The following is a 21,261-nucleotide window of genomic DNA, read 5'->3' as shown; positions in this document are numbered from 1 at the left end:
AAGGTGCAGGGGCAGAGCCAGCTGTACAGCAGTCAGGGAGGATGTGTGAGCATCACAGCAGCAACATGAGCAGCACACTCTGGAGGGGGAAATAATTCTTACCAGAAGGTAACTTGACTTTTTGTCGATTTTGCTTGCTTTGTTCGATGGACATGATACAAATGAAACGAGACACGAGGAAGGGAGAATGGCCACAGAAAGAGGAGAGCTGGAAAGGAATTTTGAGAAGTGGAACTAGTGTGGGAAGGATGAAAGTGGGCTGTTTCCCAAGACAGAAAGAATTTGAAAGGCAGAGAGCTAGGCATATATATCGGCGTGAGAAGCTATGAGTTCCTATGGTAATACCTGCCACTTTTTCGAAGATATACACATTATCTAATCCAGACAATGTAAACAGTGGAATTTAAAGTCTTATCATAGTTGGATTTCACAGGAACTTTAAGTCTTTAAACTAAAGTAAGAAGCAAACTTTTAAGCATTTAAATTCAGAAGGAAAAAACTCCTACAAGAGGTGGTAAAAATACTCAGACATGTCTTTGTGGTTTTACCACATGAGACAGGTTTGATTTTCTGGACAGTATTTGTTGCTGCTGTGGGACTTGTTGCTAAGTGCAGTCCAGTGTGATTGTGGCTTTCATTTTAGTGGCTCATGCAAGCAATAACCAAGTAACCTCTCCAAGGACAACATCGTAACCAAGTCTTGTTTGATAGCTTGCATATGTCATAAAGCAATGGGATTTCCAATTGCAATGTTTGATAAAAATGAACAACTTCCCACCCCTGCGAGTGGAGCAGTTAGGAAAATAAACTAGAAGAGAACATGACAACTTAACTAACAGGAATCTACCTGTCTATCTGCATGAGGTATATACTGTATATAATATGACAGAGTGAGAAATTGTCTTCACTGTATTATGACATCCATGCTGTGTCCACTACTTCATTCTCCTGTCAACCGGAGACTAATCCAGCAGACACAGGGAACAAGACATACTGTAGAAACTGGTGCACCTGGAGAAAACCCACATGAACATAAGGAGACTATGCAGGCTCTGCAACCAAGAATTGAACCCAGGACACCTGATTGTGGCACATCTATATTACTGCATACACGTAAAAATACACTTTGATTGTTGCTTTAACATTTGTAATATACTTTGGTAATAGGATTTCTATATAAGTGTAAATAAAAGCCTTTTCTGTTTAAGACCTAAATTAAAATGTGTTTAAGCACACTTCTAAGTTCAACAGTTTAACAGTAATAGTTTGAAAAGGTAGCTCCTTATTTTCCTCAACAAATGGCCTATAAATATTTCAATGTATTCATTCAGAAAGTTGTCACACTCATATCTCTCTGAGCACTGTGTCCAGGAGCAGTTGATAAGCCATTGATAAGTTCTTAATTAGTCAATTTTGGTGAGTAAATGCAGACTGTGTGTTACATATTTAATTATAGCTAACCTTTAAACAGACTTTTTAAAAGAATGGCTGATCTGTAGGTGTTTCCTGTTATTTTGTATTCTCAGATTTGTAACAAACTGTACATGGATTAAAAGAATCAGGTGCTTTTAGACGGTTTTGACTGTACTGTCAAGGTTGGAAGTTCTGTGGTGCTGTGTAATGTTAATGGACATTACAATAGATCCGTACACACAACATGCTTCCTGTCTTAGGTACATAGTGAGGACTGCTTTCCTACCAATTAATTTCACTTTAGAAACCAGTCATTTCCTAGGTCCTGATGACCCCAAGTTCACCTTAAGTTTAAACAGTAACATCTGGAGGTAGTTAAAAAGATACATTTATAGATAAAAAAATGTATAGATAAAACTTCTTTGATAAAGATTGTGTGTGAAGTGGGTTTGCATGTGTATGTACTCAGCTTAGTGACTGTGACATGTTTAGCACGTCGATTTTAACAAAAGTATTTAAGCAGTTTATTTTTTGGATCCAATTAAACCTTAAGAACAATAAAAAGATACCTGATTGTTTGATACAATACTGTAATTGTGTGGGACAATGACACAATCACAGGTCAGAGTCATCGAGTATATTTTTATTTTCACTATTTTGCCATTAAGTGTCACTGCCAGAGCCTCCACTTCCCCGTCAGAGCTGTTAGGCAGCTTCTCATTGAGTTTCATCCCACACAACGTCTGAAAACCCCCAAGCCATGGTCTAGTCCTTTCATTCTGTTTTTTCTTTTTTTATTCATTCATGATTTTCTGTGTGTTTTTTTCCGGTGTTGATGCTCCAGACTTCGAGCACGATGGCACTGTATCTCTGGTTCCTGCTGGCTGTCACGAATGAAGCGACAGCCACGTTCCGGCCCCGGCAGCTCTCTCCCTGCCCCATGGTAAGTGACCAGAAGCGTGGTGAGTGTGGCTGGCCAGTTTACTCTGCGGCGAGCTTGTGGGCGATGCAGCACTGTGGTGAAGACGGATCGTGTGATTCAAACAAACTTCAGCTTTCACGGCTTGTTGTTCTCTGTTCACGAGCATGACCTGGTAAGAGGAACTTGTTGCCTTTGTTCGGAGTTAAATGACAGCGTGCGGGGAGCACAGAGAAGTGTCAGGACAGGAACCTGGAGGAGTGTGCTCATTGAAGCTGCTGTAACAGTTTGAAGCTTGTCCGTTTCATTGCTGTGGTGATTGCTAGCAGAGCTCATACCTGTTTCAGGCAGGTTGGCGAGGTGAGCTCAACAAGAGGCTTTTCTGGAGGCAGAGATTTCTAAATTTCACTTTACTTTTTGTACGCTAAGTGAGGCTGTCTAATAGTAGGAGCAGCGAAGAATAACCTCTTAGCTAAAAAGCATGGGTCATAAAAACGAATAGGGATATCACAGCAGGAATGCCTATTTGTTTGTTTTAATGAGCTTCTCAACTTTCTGCCAGTTCTACTATGTTTTTGCCTTGTCTCATAAGAACACAGGAAATGCTAACATTTCAACAGTTTTTAAACTTCTTTATATCTGTGAGTTTGCTCATGTTTTGGCGTTGTATTAACTGCTGTGCTTTGTTTTGGCCAGAGGAGAATTCAACAGCACCCAGACAGGTATTTTCAGCAGTAATACAAACATTATTTTCCTGTATTTGCTTTGTTTTCTGGTTTTGCAAGTTAGCTGCCCATCTGGGATTTTCATAGCAGCTTAAGCCTCCTTACAAATGTAATCCTATGTAATACCTCTCGGAGAGCTGGGGTTGCCCAAATCACTCTGGGTCATTTGCTGTTTTAGAATCACATCTTATTATTAGAGTTAAGTACTGTACAGTTCAAACTGAGAGTAGGTCATTTGGCCTGTCTAACTCGTTTATTACTTAGCTAATTGATTCGAGGACCTCATCCAGCTGTTTCTTGAAAGAAGCCGGGGTATCAGTTCAACAACATGGCTGGGGAGTTTGTTCCACACTCCCACCACCCTTTGGATACAGAAGCACCTCCTGCTCTTGGTTTGAAATGCTCTTCTATGTAGTTCACTCTTCATTCTGAAGAAGTCAGCTGGGTTGACATTGTCAACACCTTTGAGGATTTGGAATACATGCATCAGGTCTCCTTGTAGACTTCTCCGTTCAAGACTAAAAACTAATTTCTTTCAGCCTGTCAGTGTAGGACAGTCCCTTAAGCCTCAGAATGTACCTGGTTGTTCTTCTCTGGACTGAGTTAAGAGTTGCAGCAGCCTTTCTGTAGCGTGGTGATCAAAATTGTACACAGTGTTATAGAAGAGACCTGAGTAGTACATTTATCAAAATCAAAGTCAACTCGATTGCCAAACCAACCCTTCGGGTTGTTAGGATTGTTTTACGGTCTGCGCAGAATAACTGAGATGCAAAAGAAAAAAACTCCAAGAAGAGAAAGAAAAATCATAAATAACAGACAAAATACAATATAATTCATCATTACATTGAAGACAGATTGCACAAATTTACCAAATTTACTTTTTTAAATACTTTTATAGCAGTGTTGAGCTGCATAGTCTCAGGGTAGGTTATACTGTATATATCCCATATACAGTAAATGTCCTCACCTTCATCATAAGCAGCCTCTTCTACTTCAGTGTTGCTCATTTTGCATTAATAGCTTATGCCTTTGTTACTTGCGTGCAAAATCCTCCTAATTTCATCTGCATATTGGGATGGGTGGACCCAGAGTCTAAAGCTAAATGAATTGAACTAATCACAAAACCTTTCACAAGATCTGTATCAGAAGGTTCTGTTTCAGCCTCCTCTTTGCGCAGCAAGGTTAAGGCAGTGTAAATCCCCTAGGTATTGCTTCTTTGGAAAACATCTGTACACTACTGCAAGAAAACCATACAGAACACTTCATGTTTATGACTGTAAAGTCTGAAACAATAATTTAGCTAATGAATTGGAAAGGAGTACGAGTATAGCATCACTTGATTGTCCTCTGAATTCCTATCAGACCAACTCCACATTTGTCAGTGTCTTCATTTCTGTTTTTAGCAGAGTTCACTGTGACAGAGTCTCAGTGAAACATCTAAGGTGTATGCGAAATAAATTCTTCACTAATTCACAGAACGTAGACAAAATAAGTTTGATAGTTATTATTTTCAAAGTCTTCTGGAGCTTGGAGCCAGTTTTGTATACTTTGTGAACTATATCTAAAACAGGGGAAATCATTTCTAATCATTATATTTCTCATTGGGCCAATGTTTTATTTTAGTTTACAGAAAGAGAGTGAGATCTTTCCTTTGACAGAATGCCAAGTAGGAAATATGTGAAGATACAGTTTTTGTACACATTTAGATTCCCCTTGTGGTTTAAAAACACCATTTCTGTGCTGCATGACGATTTGTTTTTCATAACTATATATGGTCAAAAGGATGATGAATCTTGTCAGAGCTGCCTTGTTAACTGAAGTTGAACTTTGTAAAACACTTAACATTGGGCTCTGACTTAATATTCAACTTGATTCATTGCTTGTTTTGTCCTTAGAGTATACTTCTAGTGCACCAGTATGAGACGATATTGTGTTGATAAAAAAAGAAAATTCGAAACTGCCTGAAAACTCTGTGGTCTAAACAAGATGCCAAAGAATGTTTCTTATTTACTTCCAAAAAACCTCAAATTCTGCTTAGGCTATAAAATAATTTTTTTAAGTTTGTATTTTATGGACTTCATTTATGATCTACAAACACATGGAAGACAGTATGTTTTCAATTAATTATCACAATGATAACTTATTATAAGAAACTAATTTTGGATCCAGAAAGAATTGTAAACTACATGGAATTAAAATGTGTCTAAAATATGTTGTTTAATTGACTTATAAAACAACAGGGGTTAGAGCTGGTGTGCTCATAAGTACATGTTTATGATGTACAAGTGTCTCGCAGAAAACATCAGTGAGTACTCGAACCAGTTCATTTTATTTTAAAGCACTAAGTGTCTAAGTGTCTAATAGCACTAAGTGTCTATTAGACATTTTTGGGGCTTGCCTTCGATATATAAGGGTAAAAAAGAACTGTCTATCTGATATGTTCTGAACGGTGCGCTCTTGTTATTTTTCTAACCTTCCAAAAAACCTTTGTACTTTAACTGAAAGTCAACATTTAGTTATTCAGCTTAATACAGGCCAAACTGTATCACTTTTGTGGACTTCTATTTAAAACATAGGTTCACAAACCAAAAGTATTTTTTTTTAGAAGCCAATGTGGTCTAGAATGAGACAGAAACGCCAGAACAATACATATTTCGAGTTCAAGTACTATCTATGAATTGGCTTCATTACTCTGCTCTCCTCTCCACTGATAGCTGATGTGTGGTGAGCGTTCTGGCGCACTATGGCTGCCATCGCATCATCCAGGTGGGGCTGCAGATTGGTGGTGGTGGAGGGGAGTCCCCATTACCTGTAAAGCTCTTTGAGTGGAGTGTCCATTAAAGCGCTAGATAAGTGTAAGCAATTATTATTATTATATTTGCCTTGACTCTTGTTGAAGGCTCAACAGTCGAAACTTTGTGCTTTCTTTACTTTTCAGTGTGGAATTAACCTTTTCTTGTTCCTTACCACCAATGCACAAATAACACAGTTCCCTGCTCCAATCCCTAAAAATATGTATATTTCAAATAAGGATTTCTGTTCATTTTCTGTTGTAAAAAATGTATAATGCACAGCAAAGGTTCTAATGCTGACCACAAAAAAACTGTTAATTGATGTGAACATTGTAATCTATTGTTCACATCTGGGTTTGAAAATAACTTTTAAAAGCCTGAAACCATTCAGTTGGAGTTACAATAGATGGTATGCTATTGTGTCAGAAACCTTCTGGCCATATGGCAACAATACACTACTTGTTTTTTCTCAGTCTCAAAAACCTGAGACTCGTCCAAAACAATTACATTGTCTGTTTCAGATCTAAAATTGTGGCATCTATCTTTTTGAATCTCTGATGATGATGATGAGGAGGATGATTATTTGTTTTAGTAGTTATAGGTAGGTTCTGTTGACAAAATGTATTGTCAATTGCATTGTTAAACGCCTTGGGGCAACCTTGTTGTGAAAGGCGCTAGATAAAAATAAATTGAATTGAATAGTGAGCAATAGGCAGACTAGCAGTTTGGCTGACCATTTTCATAAATTGTACACACTTGATAATGTAGAGGGGGAAAGGAAAAGCTTGGGTCCATTACCACTGAACAAAGACACTCTGCTGTGCTGCTGAGGTGCTTTTTTCTCATGCTCTTGTGTTCCTTCTGTGCTTACAGGTGAATATGGAGGTTCATTGCAGTAACATGAACCTGAGGACAGTCCCTCTGGAGCTGCCTCCTGGTATTCGCAAACTGGACTTGTCTCAGAACCTCCTCCAGAACTTGACCGAGGAGATTCGGGCTTTCTATACTTCTGTGTATCACCTGAGCTTCCACTCCAACAGGATTGAGTTCATACAGCCAGGTCTTTTTAAAGATATGACCAACCTTGAAGTGCTTGACCTGTCCAGGAACTATTTAGACATCTTTGCAATGTCAAACTCTAAAGTTGGGCCTCTGTCCTCCGTGAAAAAACTGGACCTTTCGGGTAATGGCCTGTACACTGGCATGACCAGTAATTTTTTGCACAATGCACCAGCACTTTTGAACCTCTCGTTGAATGGAAACAGCATCACTAAAATACACAATGACACTTTTGCTGGGTCATTGGCTCTAAGGAACATTGATTTACATAATAATGTCATCCTGGAAATTGAGGAAGGAGCATTTGACTATTTGCCCGATCTGTTTGAGCTCAACCTGTCAATGAATTCTATCACCTGTATCAAAGATTTTAACCTCTCCCAACTGAAGCTGCTAAACCTCAGCCAAAATAGCATTGAGTCATTTGAAACCACAGAGTCGGACCTGGAGTTCGAACTATTATATCTTGATCTGAGAGAAAACAAGATATTCTATTTCCCAGTGCTCCCCAAAAGGAACAAGCTAATCTACGTGGATTTGTCCAGAAACCTACTTCAGAGTGTTTTCAATAAATCCTTTGTAAACTTTCTTGAACACATCAGCTACAGTAGCTTCAAAAACCATAGCCAGTCTTTAAACAAGACACTATCTGTAGATAAATACATCTTTCCCAACTTAGCAAAGTTGTTGTATTTAGACTTGAGCTATAATGAAATCAAAAGTATCCCAACATCATTCTTTGGAAGCATGGGATCCTTAGAATTTCTCAATCTCAGCAACAACTGCCTTGAGGTTTTCTCTGTGGATGATGACAGTCCTTTGGGATTCCTGGAAACCCTTGATTTGAGTGCAAACACCCTCCAGAATCTGTCGTTTGGAAAAAACACACTTCAGTCTTTAAAAAAGCTTTATCTGAGGGAGAATCTTCTCAGTACCTTGGATCCTTACACTTTTCTTCATCTACCTAGTATTGAAGTCCTTGACCTTCAGCAGAACATCTTGAGTGTCTGTGGACTGCAATGCAGGCAGCCTCAAGAGGGGTGCAGGGGAAAGGAAACTGGATGTGTCTTCTTGTCTTCCATCCCGTCATTACGCTACTTATACCTCTCCAGCAACAGCCTTGTAGCTCTGCCTCGGTATGCTTTTTATGACAGCCCTCTGCTGTTACTAGATCTATCGAACAACCCAGGCTTGGAAATCAGCAAGGAAGCATTTACTGGGTTAGAATCGTCCCTTACGTATTTATCATTCAAGGGGAACACTCTTCAGGCCCTAAATATGGACCTGTCACTCTTCACCAGGCTGAAAACTGTAGACCTGTCTTCAAATCAATTAACCGGGCTGCTTCTGTGGAACAGAGAGTCCTCCATAGAGTTACTGAACTTACAGAACAACAGTCTCTTCACCCTTGAGTACAACACAGTACTAGTCCTGGAAAGGTCCCTGAAGACACTGTACTTAAGTGGGAATCCCCTCAACTGTTGCAGCAACCCAAGATTCATGCACCTGATTCAGAAGTCTGCTGTTGACATCCCGGACAAAGACTCGGTGACGTGCCGGTACATGCAGGACTCGGAGTACAAGGAAATAAACATCTCGCACGTAGCAGAGGAGCACTGTGAGGAGCAGGAGAGGAAGAGCGTCAGCGTCATCATCATCATCGTCACAGCTCTGGCGTTAATCGCGGCCCTCGTCCTCCTCTCCAGGTGTTGCCACCAGCGGAAACGCAACGTGAGGGGCAGCTTTAAGGCCTGAGCGCCATGAAACGTCACAGCAGCGCTTGGCCACGGGGATAGAGGAAGCAACGTCCCGGAGCTCCTGTAACGCTGAAGGCAATTTGGCCTTTACACGTCTGCATTCTCTTCCACAGTAATGCAAGATCAAGAAGACCAGCTGACAGGAAGCTAGCTCACACACGTCGTATTCATCCTTTCCACCCCTAGAAACAATCTGAAGTAAAATGCGGACCGTGGTCGTGAATTTCACAAGTGTCTTCGTGGAAATGTCTAACAAAGTGATGTAATGGTTTCAGTTTGCACTTTAGTCACTGTAAATATTTGTGAATATGACTTTATTGTTATTGCTTTACAAAATGAAGCCAGAGAGCATTCTGTAAAATACTAGCAATAGTGCTTACCATACAACAGAACCAAATAATTACAGGATAGCAGGATTTCTCAATGTGACCTCAAAACTAGAAATAATTATGGTGCAATTGCATTCGTGTTTTTTTTTCAGTTTCCTTTTAATGTGTAACAAATATACATTAAATGAAACCTGCCTTTTTTGAGACAGCACTACACTTTAAAGTTTTTATTTACTAGAAAACTTTACAAAGACTTCTATTTTTCCCTTTCAAAAAGCTTGTTTTCATAGACCACATTATTATTTTTCCTTAGGGGAGATACTGTGTAATTCTCCATTGTTAAAAAATAGGTTTCAGATTTGCCCTGTTATTTGTTTCCACTACAATAGCCATTCATATTTAGACCTGACAGTGATCATTGTAATCAATTTATGAAGGAATGTGCCAGGAAAATACTTTTACAAAAGGGGCTATAAGGAGGACAACAATTATGGGAAAATATCTGAAGAGAAGACACTGACAGTATATGCAAAAGTTTTGAGTTTCCTCTCAGACCTCAGGACACTGACAAATACGTGATAACATGGTCCAAGCAATGTAGGACAAGAATTCATTTTCTTGTAATTTGCTTTGTATTTGATTCCTGAGATAAATCTTTGACATTTAGTCCTCTTTTAAATGGAGGAAGGTGGGTTGTGTACTGTAGGTAACAGTTCATTCCAGTCCATGCCTAATTTTATTTTCAGTGAAGTTATTGCCTGTAGTCAATTACTGTATGTAGGCATAAACAACCTCAGTATCCATCTGCACATGCTATAGTTGCACAAGGAGGTTATCAAGGCAGCAAACAAAGGTCATGAGTGAGAAAGAGCAGACTTGTACTGATATGTCCTCTCACTTTAAAGAAGATTTACCCTTTTCTCACAATGTCAGTTTGTAAATGAAAATATAACCTAAGGCTGGCAGAATGGTTTTATCAAGATAAAATCAAGACACAATCTTTGTGCAGGTTCTGATAAAGGTGATTAAAGTATAGGTCACTGTGAAATCCCCAAATAACTCTACTGTGCTGTTAAAATGCTTGTATTTGTGATATTGTTTTTCTTATGTTAATGGACTCTATATGTGTACCAGCTCTGTATGAAATTCAAAACAGTATTAAATGTATGTATAGTTATTTGAAAGAGGAATTGTTGAAAAAAAATGGCTGATCTTATATATTTAAAAAATGGTGCTTTGGAGAAACTCTTTCAGCTGGAAGGAAGGAAATTCTATAGTATTAATACATTCAGAGGGCTCTTTAAACCACAAGGGACATCTAGAATAGCCCCTCTGAACTTGAAATGTCAAGGTTGTTAAAGAGTAAATATTTCAAAAGGTTGTTAAAGAGAAAATGTTTCAAACAAACTAATTTCATTATAGATACTTTGCTTTGATTGATACACTTGTCACAATGTAAATGTGTGAATTATTTTCCCCTTATAAAAACAAGACATCAGCATTTAGAGAATATAAAAGAACAAAATGACTGTTTGTGACAGTGCTTTCATGTCAGACTAATTGGTCTTTCAGCTGTTCTTCGTGTTTTCCTTCAGCAACATGGAGAGCTTAGAATCCTGAAGCAAGCATTTAAAAAGAAATGTAAGAATCTCACAGGCTGAGTTTAGCAATTGCATAATAAAGACAAGCAGAAACTGGATTTTTCATCGGAGCTGTTGTTTTTTTTTTTTGTTTTTCCTCAGCAAACACAGAGCATTTGTACACCTGCAGCAAACATTTAGGAAATGGAAGGATCTGGGAAGCTGAAAAAAGAATTCTATAATAAAGAACACCATAATTTGCTTTTTTTGTGACTATAATGACTGAAGGTATTTAAGTGCGTTACAACTGTACATTACAACTCTGTGACTTGTCCAAGCAATAGATCAGACACTACTCTGTGACCAAGCACCTCCTTTTACTTTAAACATATATGTATATGTTTCCATTAATGGAGCCTTTTCTTGTGATTAAAGGCAACACTTTTCAAAATTCAATGACTTTTCTATATTTTAAAATAACAATAAGTTTCATCCATTCAAAGTCTATGAAGGAACTGTTACCATTAAACAACCTTTCTTTTTGGTGAATGTATACAGATCTTTTTCACAGTACAAATGTATTTATGTATTTTGTATTTTAAAAGTAAATTATCTTTAAATCTCAGTTGTTGATCTGTATTATCTGTTTTTCATATTTATTTTTGTTAGTAATAAAAAATGGAAAACTATGCAGTGTTGTTTCATTAATTTTCCTATTATTAATACTCAAGCATTTGTTTCTCAATAAATATTTATTAAGATTATAATATGACTCAGTTTCATGGGAACTTGCTGTTGATATGGCCCCCAGGAAAAGGCTTTCTGATTATGTTTGCCTTTTACCTGTTTGAATATGTATATCCTGACAGTGCTACATTTTGACAGATTAAAAGTGACACAGCATCACATAAGTTATTGTCTCTATTTTTGTCACAAAAAAAACAACCACAACTCACAATGCATTAGGTTGGCAAAAATTCAAAAATACTCCACCAACTCCAGAAAACAGGATGTCGGCTCACAGGAAAGGCCTTTGGACAGTTTCAGCATTCCTGTGAAAATAATGAGTAGGAAAAAAAAGAGTAATAAAAAGAGTAAATCACTCTTTTTTACTGGAACAAAGTCTGACTAAAGACTATTACCGAGACTGTAGTAGCAGCAACGAGTCCAGTCTTAGAGTAGTTTCCTTAGTACACTGCCATGTTCCCCTGCAGTGCTGACTTGTCCTGGTGGATGACAGCTTTGTGGCCAGTGAGGTGGTCCTGAGCTGAACTGACAAGCCCAGTACACCCTGCCAGAGGGAATGGACCATGATTACCAAGTACATGCCTGGAAAATACCCTAAGAAATAAGTCATCTCCTTCCTGTACATTACAGAACAACAGGACCCAACAGCGGTGTTGATACACAACACACAAGTCAGGATCGTCTTGGCAACATAAAAAATTCCTGGGTATAAAACCACAATGAACACCTTTCAAAACTAAAAATAAACCCTCATCCCCACAGGCTCTCTTTCAAAAGCAGACTACACAATTGACTATTGATTGCGGTCTGCTTTGAGGGCGGTTGATGAAATAATTATTATTCTTTGGGCAGGTAAAAAAAAACCTCCCTTTATTTTTCTAAAATCACTTTTTTGATACTGCAGGATTTTGTCAGAATTCACCATGGTCCAGCATTTACATTACTGAAAAGCCATTGCTTGCTCAACAGTGCAGAAACGTGCAGTGCATTCTCCAGTCCACTTCCTTATACAGTTTGCTAGAACCAGCTCTCTATTTCATTAATAATTAGAAGGACTGATACAGCAAGAAAGAAGCGGATTAGTGCAGTAAAGGAATGGATTGGAGGGGCCACAAGTTCAGTAGCTCTGCATTATAGGAAGTGAGGTAGACTTGTTTGCATATTAAAGAAAAAAATCAGTATAGCTGTTTATTTTAATTACAGACACAATTTCGGACAAAACCCATATTAACTTTGGATGAAGAACAAACATAAACATTACTTCAGTGACTGGTAATGGGTAACTGTCCACATACTCCCTAATCCCCGACTTTTATAAATCAAATACAGTACAGTACTGGGAGATATCATAATCTCAAATCTCATAATCCCTTTGATAAGATATCAAAAACACTATACAGTGTACTGTAGACACTTAAAGATCTTTCAAACACAAACAAAATGTGGAAAATAAAATTTACTGCCTTTAAAAATGGCAAGGAAAGGTTTTACTGTTTGTAATTTTTTCCATGAGTGAAGGATTTTTGTGGGTGAGTTGCAGCAATAACACACCACATTCGTGACCGTTTCTTTGGGTGATGTAAGAAAAGTAATTTTGTTGAACAAAGAAAGCAATTAGAGGGTTATTTATGAATAAAATCCATTGATAAAATGATTTGCCCTTAGTAAAGCTATTCCTCATTTTAAATTGTTGTGGAAGATCCTCAACAATAATTCCATTCTTTGAGGTTTTAAAGTTCAAGAACAGAATGGAGGAACAGGTGAGGATTTGTCCTGTCAAAATAACAGTCAACAATAGAGGCCATTCTTAGACTGGGTGAGACACCTGGAGATTGTGACTGTAAAAACAGGCTTTCGTTTACAAAAAAACTTAACAATGCCTCTGCTTTCTTGAAAAGATTTGTTTGTGCAGTGGTTTCTCAATAAAACAAAAATTGTTTGGAGACACTCTTAGTTTCCTGCTTGGCCTCATTAAACACTTCATTGTGAAGTTAGTTTCAGTAAGCTTAAGGTTAATCCAATATAAATGGAGGCTAAAACATTTAAGATGAAGCACGTACAACACAAAACCACTAGTCTTCACATGTTCTGAAATAATGTAGTAGCAAAAGCTAACTAGTTCTTCTCTTATACTTGACCAGAAATAAACCATCATATTTATCTTCCCATGTCATACTGAGAGATAATCAAATACCTCTGAATAGAGTCACCTTCCTGAATGCTACTGGGAGAGCTCATGTATCATGCATATGTACTTCATCACCACTACTAGTGGTGCTGTGAATATACCGTGATTCAACATATAAAGTCATCCCGAATCCTAATATCCGTTTGATCTGCAGACTGCCTGCGAATGTGCTTGGCTGTGCAGTGCACACACTTCTTTGGAACTTGTACTTTCGTAAGTGTAGCATGTTCAAGTCACAAAGTGGAAGAACTGAAATTTCCCCTGAACGCTTTAGATTATATTATGACATTTTCAAATAGAAATTTAAAGATTTTAACTTGTATGGGAAATAATATTTGATATGTCTTCTGAAGCAAAAAAACAAAACAAATGCTATTTTAAAATGAAATGATTTTAGCTGAGAGTGTCTCCAGAAATTGCAAGAAAGTGTCATACAAAGGAGCTGAATTGAAATGGAGATATTTCAGACGTCTGCACTAACAGCTTTCACCATTTGAAAAGCAGATTTAAAAACCAGTGTTCCAGCGATCCCCGGGGGTCCAGTAGTCCCCTAGGAAACAGAAATTAAATTAAGCTCCTTCACCCCAAGACTAGGAATATGTTAAATCATCTTTTTTTAACACAGAGAATCTGCCTTGACAATATTTATGGCGGATGTGTTCACCTCACATTCCTCTTGTAATATTGGGTAATCATTAGTACAGCTGCAGAGAATTTTATATAAATTGCAGTTTGATGTTTTAAACTGGAATAGAGCCTTCTGGAAAAGGGGTCCCATTCCAGAAAGCCAATGAACCTCCTATTTCAGGTTCTGCGTTCCTATCAAAATCAGCAGCTTGTGGAAACAAGGGTAAGATGGGGTGGGGGCTGGTGAGGCTCTCATTACTGGGCTCTCAGACTGAGGCCATGTGATTCCCAGGCATCCTGTGAATAGAAAAGCAGTAAAATAATTTACTGACAAGGCTGATAAAAGACCATCTTTTCGTGTTTTAAGGAAATGCCTGGGAGACGATGTCACAGAGTAGGTTAGGGCCTCCGCATTTGTTTTGTGTGTGAAACAGTTTTCTTGTTAATAAAGGTCCAGGGGTTTAGTCAAAACATTATCAAAACATTCAGGCCACACAAAAAGATTAGGATTTCAAAGATGGAGTTTTAAAAGACACGTGAAACCAATTCTGTTTTGTTTTTTTTTAAAAAGGGTTTGAAGGCGAATCACAAAGACCCCTGATGCAGCAGCTTCTACTTCCCCTTTCTAGTACTATTTGTTTATTGTGTGGATGAAGTCCTTCACATTGTGATGAAACTAGTATCCGCAGTGGGTTCTCAGGATATTTAGGTCCATTAAGGCTATTAGAACTCCTTAGCTTTGTGTGTACATCGGAGAGAAAATAAACACTCTGTAACACAACAGGTGCTTGAACAAAGGTGAACAGTGATAAAGGCCTGCCCTGACAGCGCTCCTACTTCGACGATGAGCCTGTGCAGGGGTGTCCCTGAATATAGACCCATACTCCTGGGACACAGGAAATTACTATTTCCTAATTTAAAGAGGGCAAGCATGAGACAGGGTTTGAGATTCAAATCAGAAATGGAAATCAATATTGTATCAAGTTATATGATGAATCAAAGTGTATCATGAATTATGAGCAGCCCTTTTGCTTTGAAAGAGGAATGCAGGTTCAAAACAGGACGTAGGAGGCAGCTTAAACTGGCAAGCTTTACCAAAATCCTTAACCCATGAGGAAAAGTCACTTTGTGAAATAGCGAAGATGTAAAAACAAAACCATTAAATCACGACAACAGCAGCTGAAAACTGACCAGTTCTGAAAGAGTCTTTGGCACCAGATTCTGAAACTGTTTACGAACAAGCAAAGATAATACACATCCTTCAGTACTAGAGCCATGAACAATCAGATAAGAATGAGCCTATAACAATTTTCCAGACTGCTGTTTGTTTGCGTATCTAAGTGTATCAGAAAATAGGAAACCGTACTGCTGTTCACCCAAAGAAACGATCATTCCCCGGTTCCCCTTGACTGTCTGACTGTCCCACCCTTGTGAATTGTTTCCTTGATTACATTAGTTACTCTCCTGCCTTCAGGCCCGATGTGCCCAATTAAAATAACTTTAAGGACCTATGCCGTGTGTAACCCAGTAGTGATCCCAAGTCATCTTCTAAAAACAGCTGCAACAAACAAGGCCAGATCTGGTGACCTGTTTGTGAAAATAAGCCGCGACCCAGTGGCCGCCATCTGTTATTCATGAAGGAAAAGAGTGTCCTGCCTTCCAGGAGTCTGAATCTAGTACACCTATCCCTGAGTCTACAGAAGAGAAAAAGATAGGGAAAGGAACTTTCTCCTTTAACATTGTTAATAATGTTATTATTCACCTTCACCTGAAGAAGGCTCCACGGCCGAAACGTTGTGTTCTCTTTCTTCTTTTTTTCAGCATGGAATAAACCTATTACTTGTTCCTTTGCAGCCTACGCATGCTGACGCAGCTACCCACCATTGTTAATAATGTTCATTAAGGTACGCATTGCAATATAGCTCTGTTGTCAGTGTTTGTTTTACTGTAGTGCTGGGAAACGTGCTCATGAGTTAGATTTACTCTGTTGAACAAGTAAATGATATTGGTGATTCCAAGTTTATACCTGTGATACATTTTATTCCATTATACATTTTGGTTCACTTATTTAAAGATGACTTTTACGTACCCAGATCTGTAACGTACGGGGAAGCATATTGAGCATTTGAATGACACTGCTCCAGAAACCTTTATGACATTATATTACATTAGCCGGTCTATTCCTTGCCTGCAGTCATGTAGTGACAAGAGACATGAGAAGTCTTAGAGGTTTGTAGGTTTGATATCCGCCTGCTGGCAGTATTTCGGCACTATTGATGCGCCAGTGATCCTTGCTTATCATTTCAGGAAAACACTGTCTACAAACGTTTACAGTTTTTTAGAAAATGATTTATAAATGTAATCCCAAGGAATAAGTGAAGTTAGTACAGCCAAGAAAAGCTTTTAATAACTGTTTTCTTTGGCAGAGCACCAGCGTCAAACACAGATTCTTTGTTGTTGATGAAAAGGAAGATAATATTAGCGGTCTGCACTTGTGGCACTTTAATTAATTTTCTCCCTTCTTTTCCGATTCCCACGATACAATGAAATTCCAGATATGGTGAAGGCCTAAAGGATTGTGGTTAGGAAGATTGACGTGGGTGCCTACCTATGAATTTCTGGAATGAGATTAAGACGGCACTTAGAATTCAACCAACGTTTTGTGTCAAAATGCTTCACAGTTCAGAACTCAATATAGCTGGGAATGAAGAAAGTCGACATAGGAACAAATCATTTATTACAGACTGCACCACGAAGCAGTCTTCGATGATGTAGCTAAGGGCGGTGTCACGGGAGCCGGTTCGGTTTTAAGACCCTATCCGAGACGATATAATCCGGAAGGGACTGGAGGAGGACATCAGGGAAGACACAGCAGGATCGGGTTGGGTAGAAACACCGGGGGGTGGTGACGGCCGTGAGCTGGTGCATTGGGGGGGGGAGCGCAGAAGAACGAGTCCAATGGGGGAAATCAGGGCGCGGTCCAAGGTCCAGGTGCCGGGAGATCCATCCGAGATGAACTCGGGAACAGGGAACTAGGAACATGGATCGTAAAAAGCTTGACGGGACAAGGCGCTCCGAGCCCCAGCCTCAGTAGGTCAGGACGCCCTGGGGAAGCCTGCGCCCTCGGGCCACTCCTGTCCCCGGTGGGAGCTGGGCTTCTGGGCGTCCATCTTCCAAAGCTGAGCCCAGAACTACGGAGACGCCGGTCTTAAATAGGGAAAAGGGGAAGGGACAGAGCTGGGACAAATAAAGCGGGGAACACAACGAAAAAGGGTTGGAGCGCCCTCTAGAGGAGGGATCTATAATGTGGGGTTCCTGGTCGACCAGGAGTCCCAGCTGGCCTTGGTGGTCAAACATTCAAAGGATCAGGCACAGCAGACCTGGGCACAATACTTGACTACTTATATGACACACACACATTATACTTATAGGACACATTCTTTTCCATGCTTTGAATATTACGAATATTTATATTTGGAAGTTGCAAATTCTGTTTTGAATTTATTACCTGTGGTATATTAATGGGACATTAATGCAGCATCAGTAATTTGGTCAGGGAATAACTTCTACATGATTGCTACCAAAGTTCAGACTTTTCTCATAGGAAATCTTTTATTCGTGTATAATTTAATGCAAACGCCTACCTAGTTAGGCATTCAGAGTCATTTGCAACTCCTGAACCAAAGTATACTGAAAAATTATAATCCATCTACACAGTAAGCCATTAATTGTCTTGTTTTCGTTCAAAAAGTGTTTATACACACAAGGATTCCAGTGTCGGCTGCTGTTTTTATTCCTGTAATTACATGTACTTTATGTCTGTCCATGTGTCGCACTGGCTCTAGGCCCAGCACCACTCGGACAAAGCAGTACACCTTGAGCTAAAAGAAAAAAAATGCTCTCCTGTGGAGTTCTGGAGTCCAGCAGAGCTTTAAGACCGAGCTGTGCGTCTGCTCGGTGTGTTGTTTCCAAGCACTCTTCACATTGTCACCAGCCCACTGCTGCCAAACACATCACAGTGGTCAATTAGTCACTCCTCTTGTTTATCCCAGTAGAAAAACTGCCCCGCGATTCTGTTCCCTTTTCAGTGAAAGCCGCGTCCCCAGTCGTAAACACCGCAGACACGCCGCGGACGGACGTCGCGGTGCGAGGCACAGGCGTTGTGGTTACTGGCCGAATGACTCTTGCGGGAAACATAAAAGAGCTGCTTCCTCCATGTAGCTCTTGCATGCAAAGTTCATGGGGACCGTTCACGATACTCACTTCATCTCAAACCTGCCTTTCAACATGATTCATTTCAAATGAAAGATTGCACCTAATAAAACTTCATGTGTAAAATATTTTGCATCCGTTTCATCCAGCTATTCAACCCAAAAAAGGCTTCAATTTGATTTACCATACTACATTGGTAAATGATACCACTTTTCAATACCACATGAAAACGTAGAACTGTGTCAGGCTCTTTGTACTTTGTGATATTTCCTGATACCTGAAACAACTTCTCTTCCGTAGCTGACATTTGATTTGTCATTGGGGGTTCTGAAACCATGTGGGGACTTTATCAGAGTTCACCATTGCTTCACTACTATGTACTGTATTGACAATAACGTCACCTTGAGTCTGATGGACAATAACAACACTCTGATCGATATCTGAAGCACTATCTCATCGATAGGCTTCATTGATACCCGACACCAGTCAACATGACAATCAGAAATCCACATTCTGATTGAAAACAGATGCAATGTGTTAAGTCGAAAGCCAGCTTTTCACAATGTCCTATTAAAATACATCGCGTAAAAATATTAAACAAATGCAGAATGGGCAAATATGGCTTAGGCTCTCTCAGAGGATTCAGTTTAAGTGTTTTTAACATTCCAAGATGCAGCGAGGGGGTAAAGTCTGCCTTTTAGGTTGTACAACAAGACTCCCTGCTGTGAAATGGAGTTACAGAATTTACAAGCACAAGTGGTGTCAATTAGAGGACGATTTTACACAGCAGCCTGATTTATTTTTCTTCCATAGCATTGCCTCCTGTGGCCAGAACCCAGACAGACAGACAATAGAGACCCCTTTCTCTTAGCCTTTGTTGGATGAAAACATTTTCTTGAAGCAACTGTGTTTTGACAGGTGTCCAAACGTAAGTCAGTGTTTAATATCCTACCAAACTGCAGTTTAATCTTGTTTACTGTGCTCTGCTAATACCAAATGTTACATTTCATCATTCCCCACCGTCAGTTCCATAGCTCAGCGTGACTACAGGCCAAGAGTTATAATACCTTATAAAAATAAAGCTTAAATTGCGATATATGTTCTGTGTGTGTATATGAATTATATACACATGGATTATAAAAGTGACTTGTCTTTGAGGGAGACCGTCTTCAACCTTACTGTCTGGGCTTGACATCGCTGGTTGAAGTCACACTCATGAGTCTCAATAAGAGCGAACAGCTGTGCACAGCTGCTAGCTTTGAATTCATAGGTGCATAGCAGAAGCAGAAGTCTGGTGAGGTCGTTCTGCTTTTTAGCACTACTAGAAAGTACAAATTAATATTCACGCTCCCATAATTCATAGTGGGTTTTGGCATTTAAATGACACAGCAATGCTGAAAGATGCCCCTTGTTAGACAGATAGGTCCTCTACTTTTGAAACGCGCCCTTCCTCAAGATCATACAGTTCTCCTGCTTTGTGAAGGAGTGGTTGGGGTTCTGGGCTCATAACTGGAAGGCCATGGCCATGTGCCTTTGAGCACGGTAATTTATTTGGACAGCTCCATAAAATGCCCACTGTATGGCAGAGTACCAGTGTAAGTCACATTGGATAGTTAGTCAGTGGCAGGCAATGAATGATGATAAAAAAAATGAAAGCTGTATATGTATACAGTTTCTTCTTCTTCAATCCTGTAAATCAGTTGTATAGAACATGAAGAATCAGCTCAAATTGATGAAGGCCTAAAAGCTCAGCAATCCTCCCTTTCTGACAGCTCACTACTGCCTCTCTTGTGCCTCAACTACCCACATGTGTGGAAAGTTGTATATAAAAGACTCCACCAATGACCTTGACATGATGCTTTTTCCATCTGTGTGGGGTGTCTGGGGAGTGGGCGGATATCGGGCTCCTTTCACAAACTGCTATTCCCAGGCTGAGAATTATTTATAAAGGGGAACGAAAACACTAAACAAAACAAACAATACGAAAAAGAATCCAGAGGTTACTTCATCCAAAAAACGGGATAGATTTCAATCGTCTGATCTCTCTGGCCTGGTCTGTGCAGACACAGCAAAGAGAGAAGTGTGGGTGTCATGTTGAGGGGGCGTAGGAATTTCTTTATTCAACACATCTCTTTGCGTATGATCATATTCCCCACATGACAGCTACATTTCTAAAAGGAAGTGTCTCTTTTCATTAAGCAGGAGTGTCTCTTCTTTATTTACAGTGCTGAGCACTTGTGTCACATGTCAGAGGCTGCTTTTACTGTCCTCTTTCTCTGCTGCTGCTTTCAAGAAGTCTTCCATGGTGAACATTTTCTTCACGCACGTCACCTTTTGGCTTGACATGGCACGGTTTTATTTGTAGAAATATCCCACTGAAGTCCGGGGGGGTGAATACTGTCTGAGAGGTCTGAGATCAAAACAAAATGCACTTGTAAGAAAAAAAATGAATGTCTGACTTAAAAACAGATGTTGTTGACAATTGTGTGATGTCACACCTAAATGCTTAACTTTTTATGACTCTGTTTTCTTTTACTTTGCACTTCAAACTAAAGATAAGACTTAATGGAAAGTGTTTCACGACATAAACATTACGGAGTTTTAAGAAAAATTCGGGAAAAGGTCAAATTCTAGTCACATCAACTTCCGCTTCCACTACTTATATACTGTATATACAGTATAGATATCTCTTCTCCAGAACTTACCTTTGTGTTTCTTGCTTTCGGCGTTTTCGGTCAGAGATGGAAGTCACTCTCGCCTACGGTGTTTCTAAACAACCTTAGATCGTATAAATCTTTTATCGGTGTTCTGGGACTCTGCTAGCATGGTAGTTTCGGCAGAGTGGCGCTTCACCAGGCAGGAGAGTTAAAGCCAGACAAACCATTTCGTCTCTATATCGCACTTATTAGAATC

General features: G+C 39.4%; 1 protein-coding gene across 3 annotated transcripts; it reads left to right on the top strand.

The window, feature by feature from the left end:
- lrrc32 (leucine rich repeat containing 32) lies at positions 1–11,263 on the top strand. 3 transcript variants are annotated; one of them, XM_088919873.1, is made up of 3 exons: positions 1–108; positions 2,258–2,356; positions 6,723–11,263. In XM_088919873.1, the coding sequence occupies exons 2-3, from the start codon at positions 2,270–2,272 to the stop codon at positions 8,661–8,663; spliced, it is 2,028 nt and encodes a 675-aa protein (XP_088775999.1). In that variant the 5' UTR covers positions 1–108; positions 2,258–2,269; the 3' UTR covers positions 8,664–11,263. The 3 variants fall into 3 exon arrangements, with proteins under 3 accessions (XP_088775999.1, XP_088776002.1, XP_088776000.1); XM_088919876.1 differs by lacking the exon at positions 1–108 and adding an exon at positions 1,027–1,113 and having other exon boundaries at positions 6,723–11,257; XM_088919874.1 differs by lacking the exons at positions 1–108; positions 2,258–2,356 and adding an exon at positions 5,877–5,912.
- Positions 11,264–21,261: the final 9,998 nt, after the last annotated feature.

This window comes from Atractosteus spatula, chromosome 7, assembly GCF_055471065.1.
Source record: "Atractosteus spatula isolate fAtrSpa1 chromosome 7, fAtrSpa1.hap1, whole genome shotgun sequence".
NCBI lineage: Eukaryota > Metazoa > Chordata > Actinopteri > Semionotiformes > Lepisosteidae > Atractosteus > Atractosteus spatula.
This window is presented reverse-complemented; position numbering and strand designations above follow the sequence as displayed.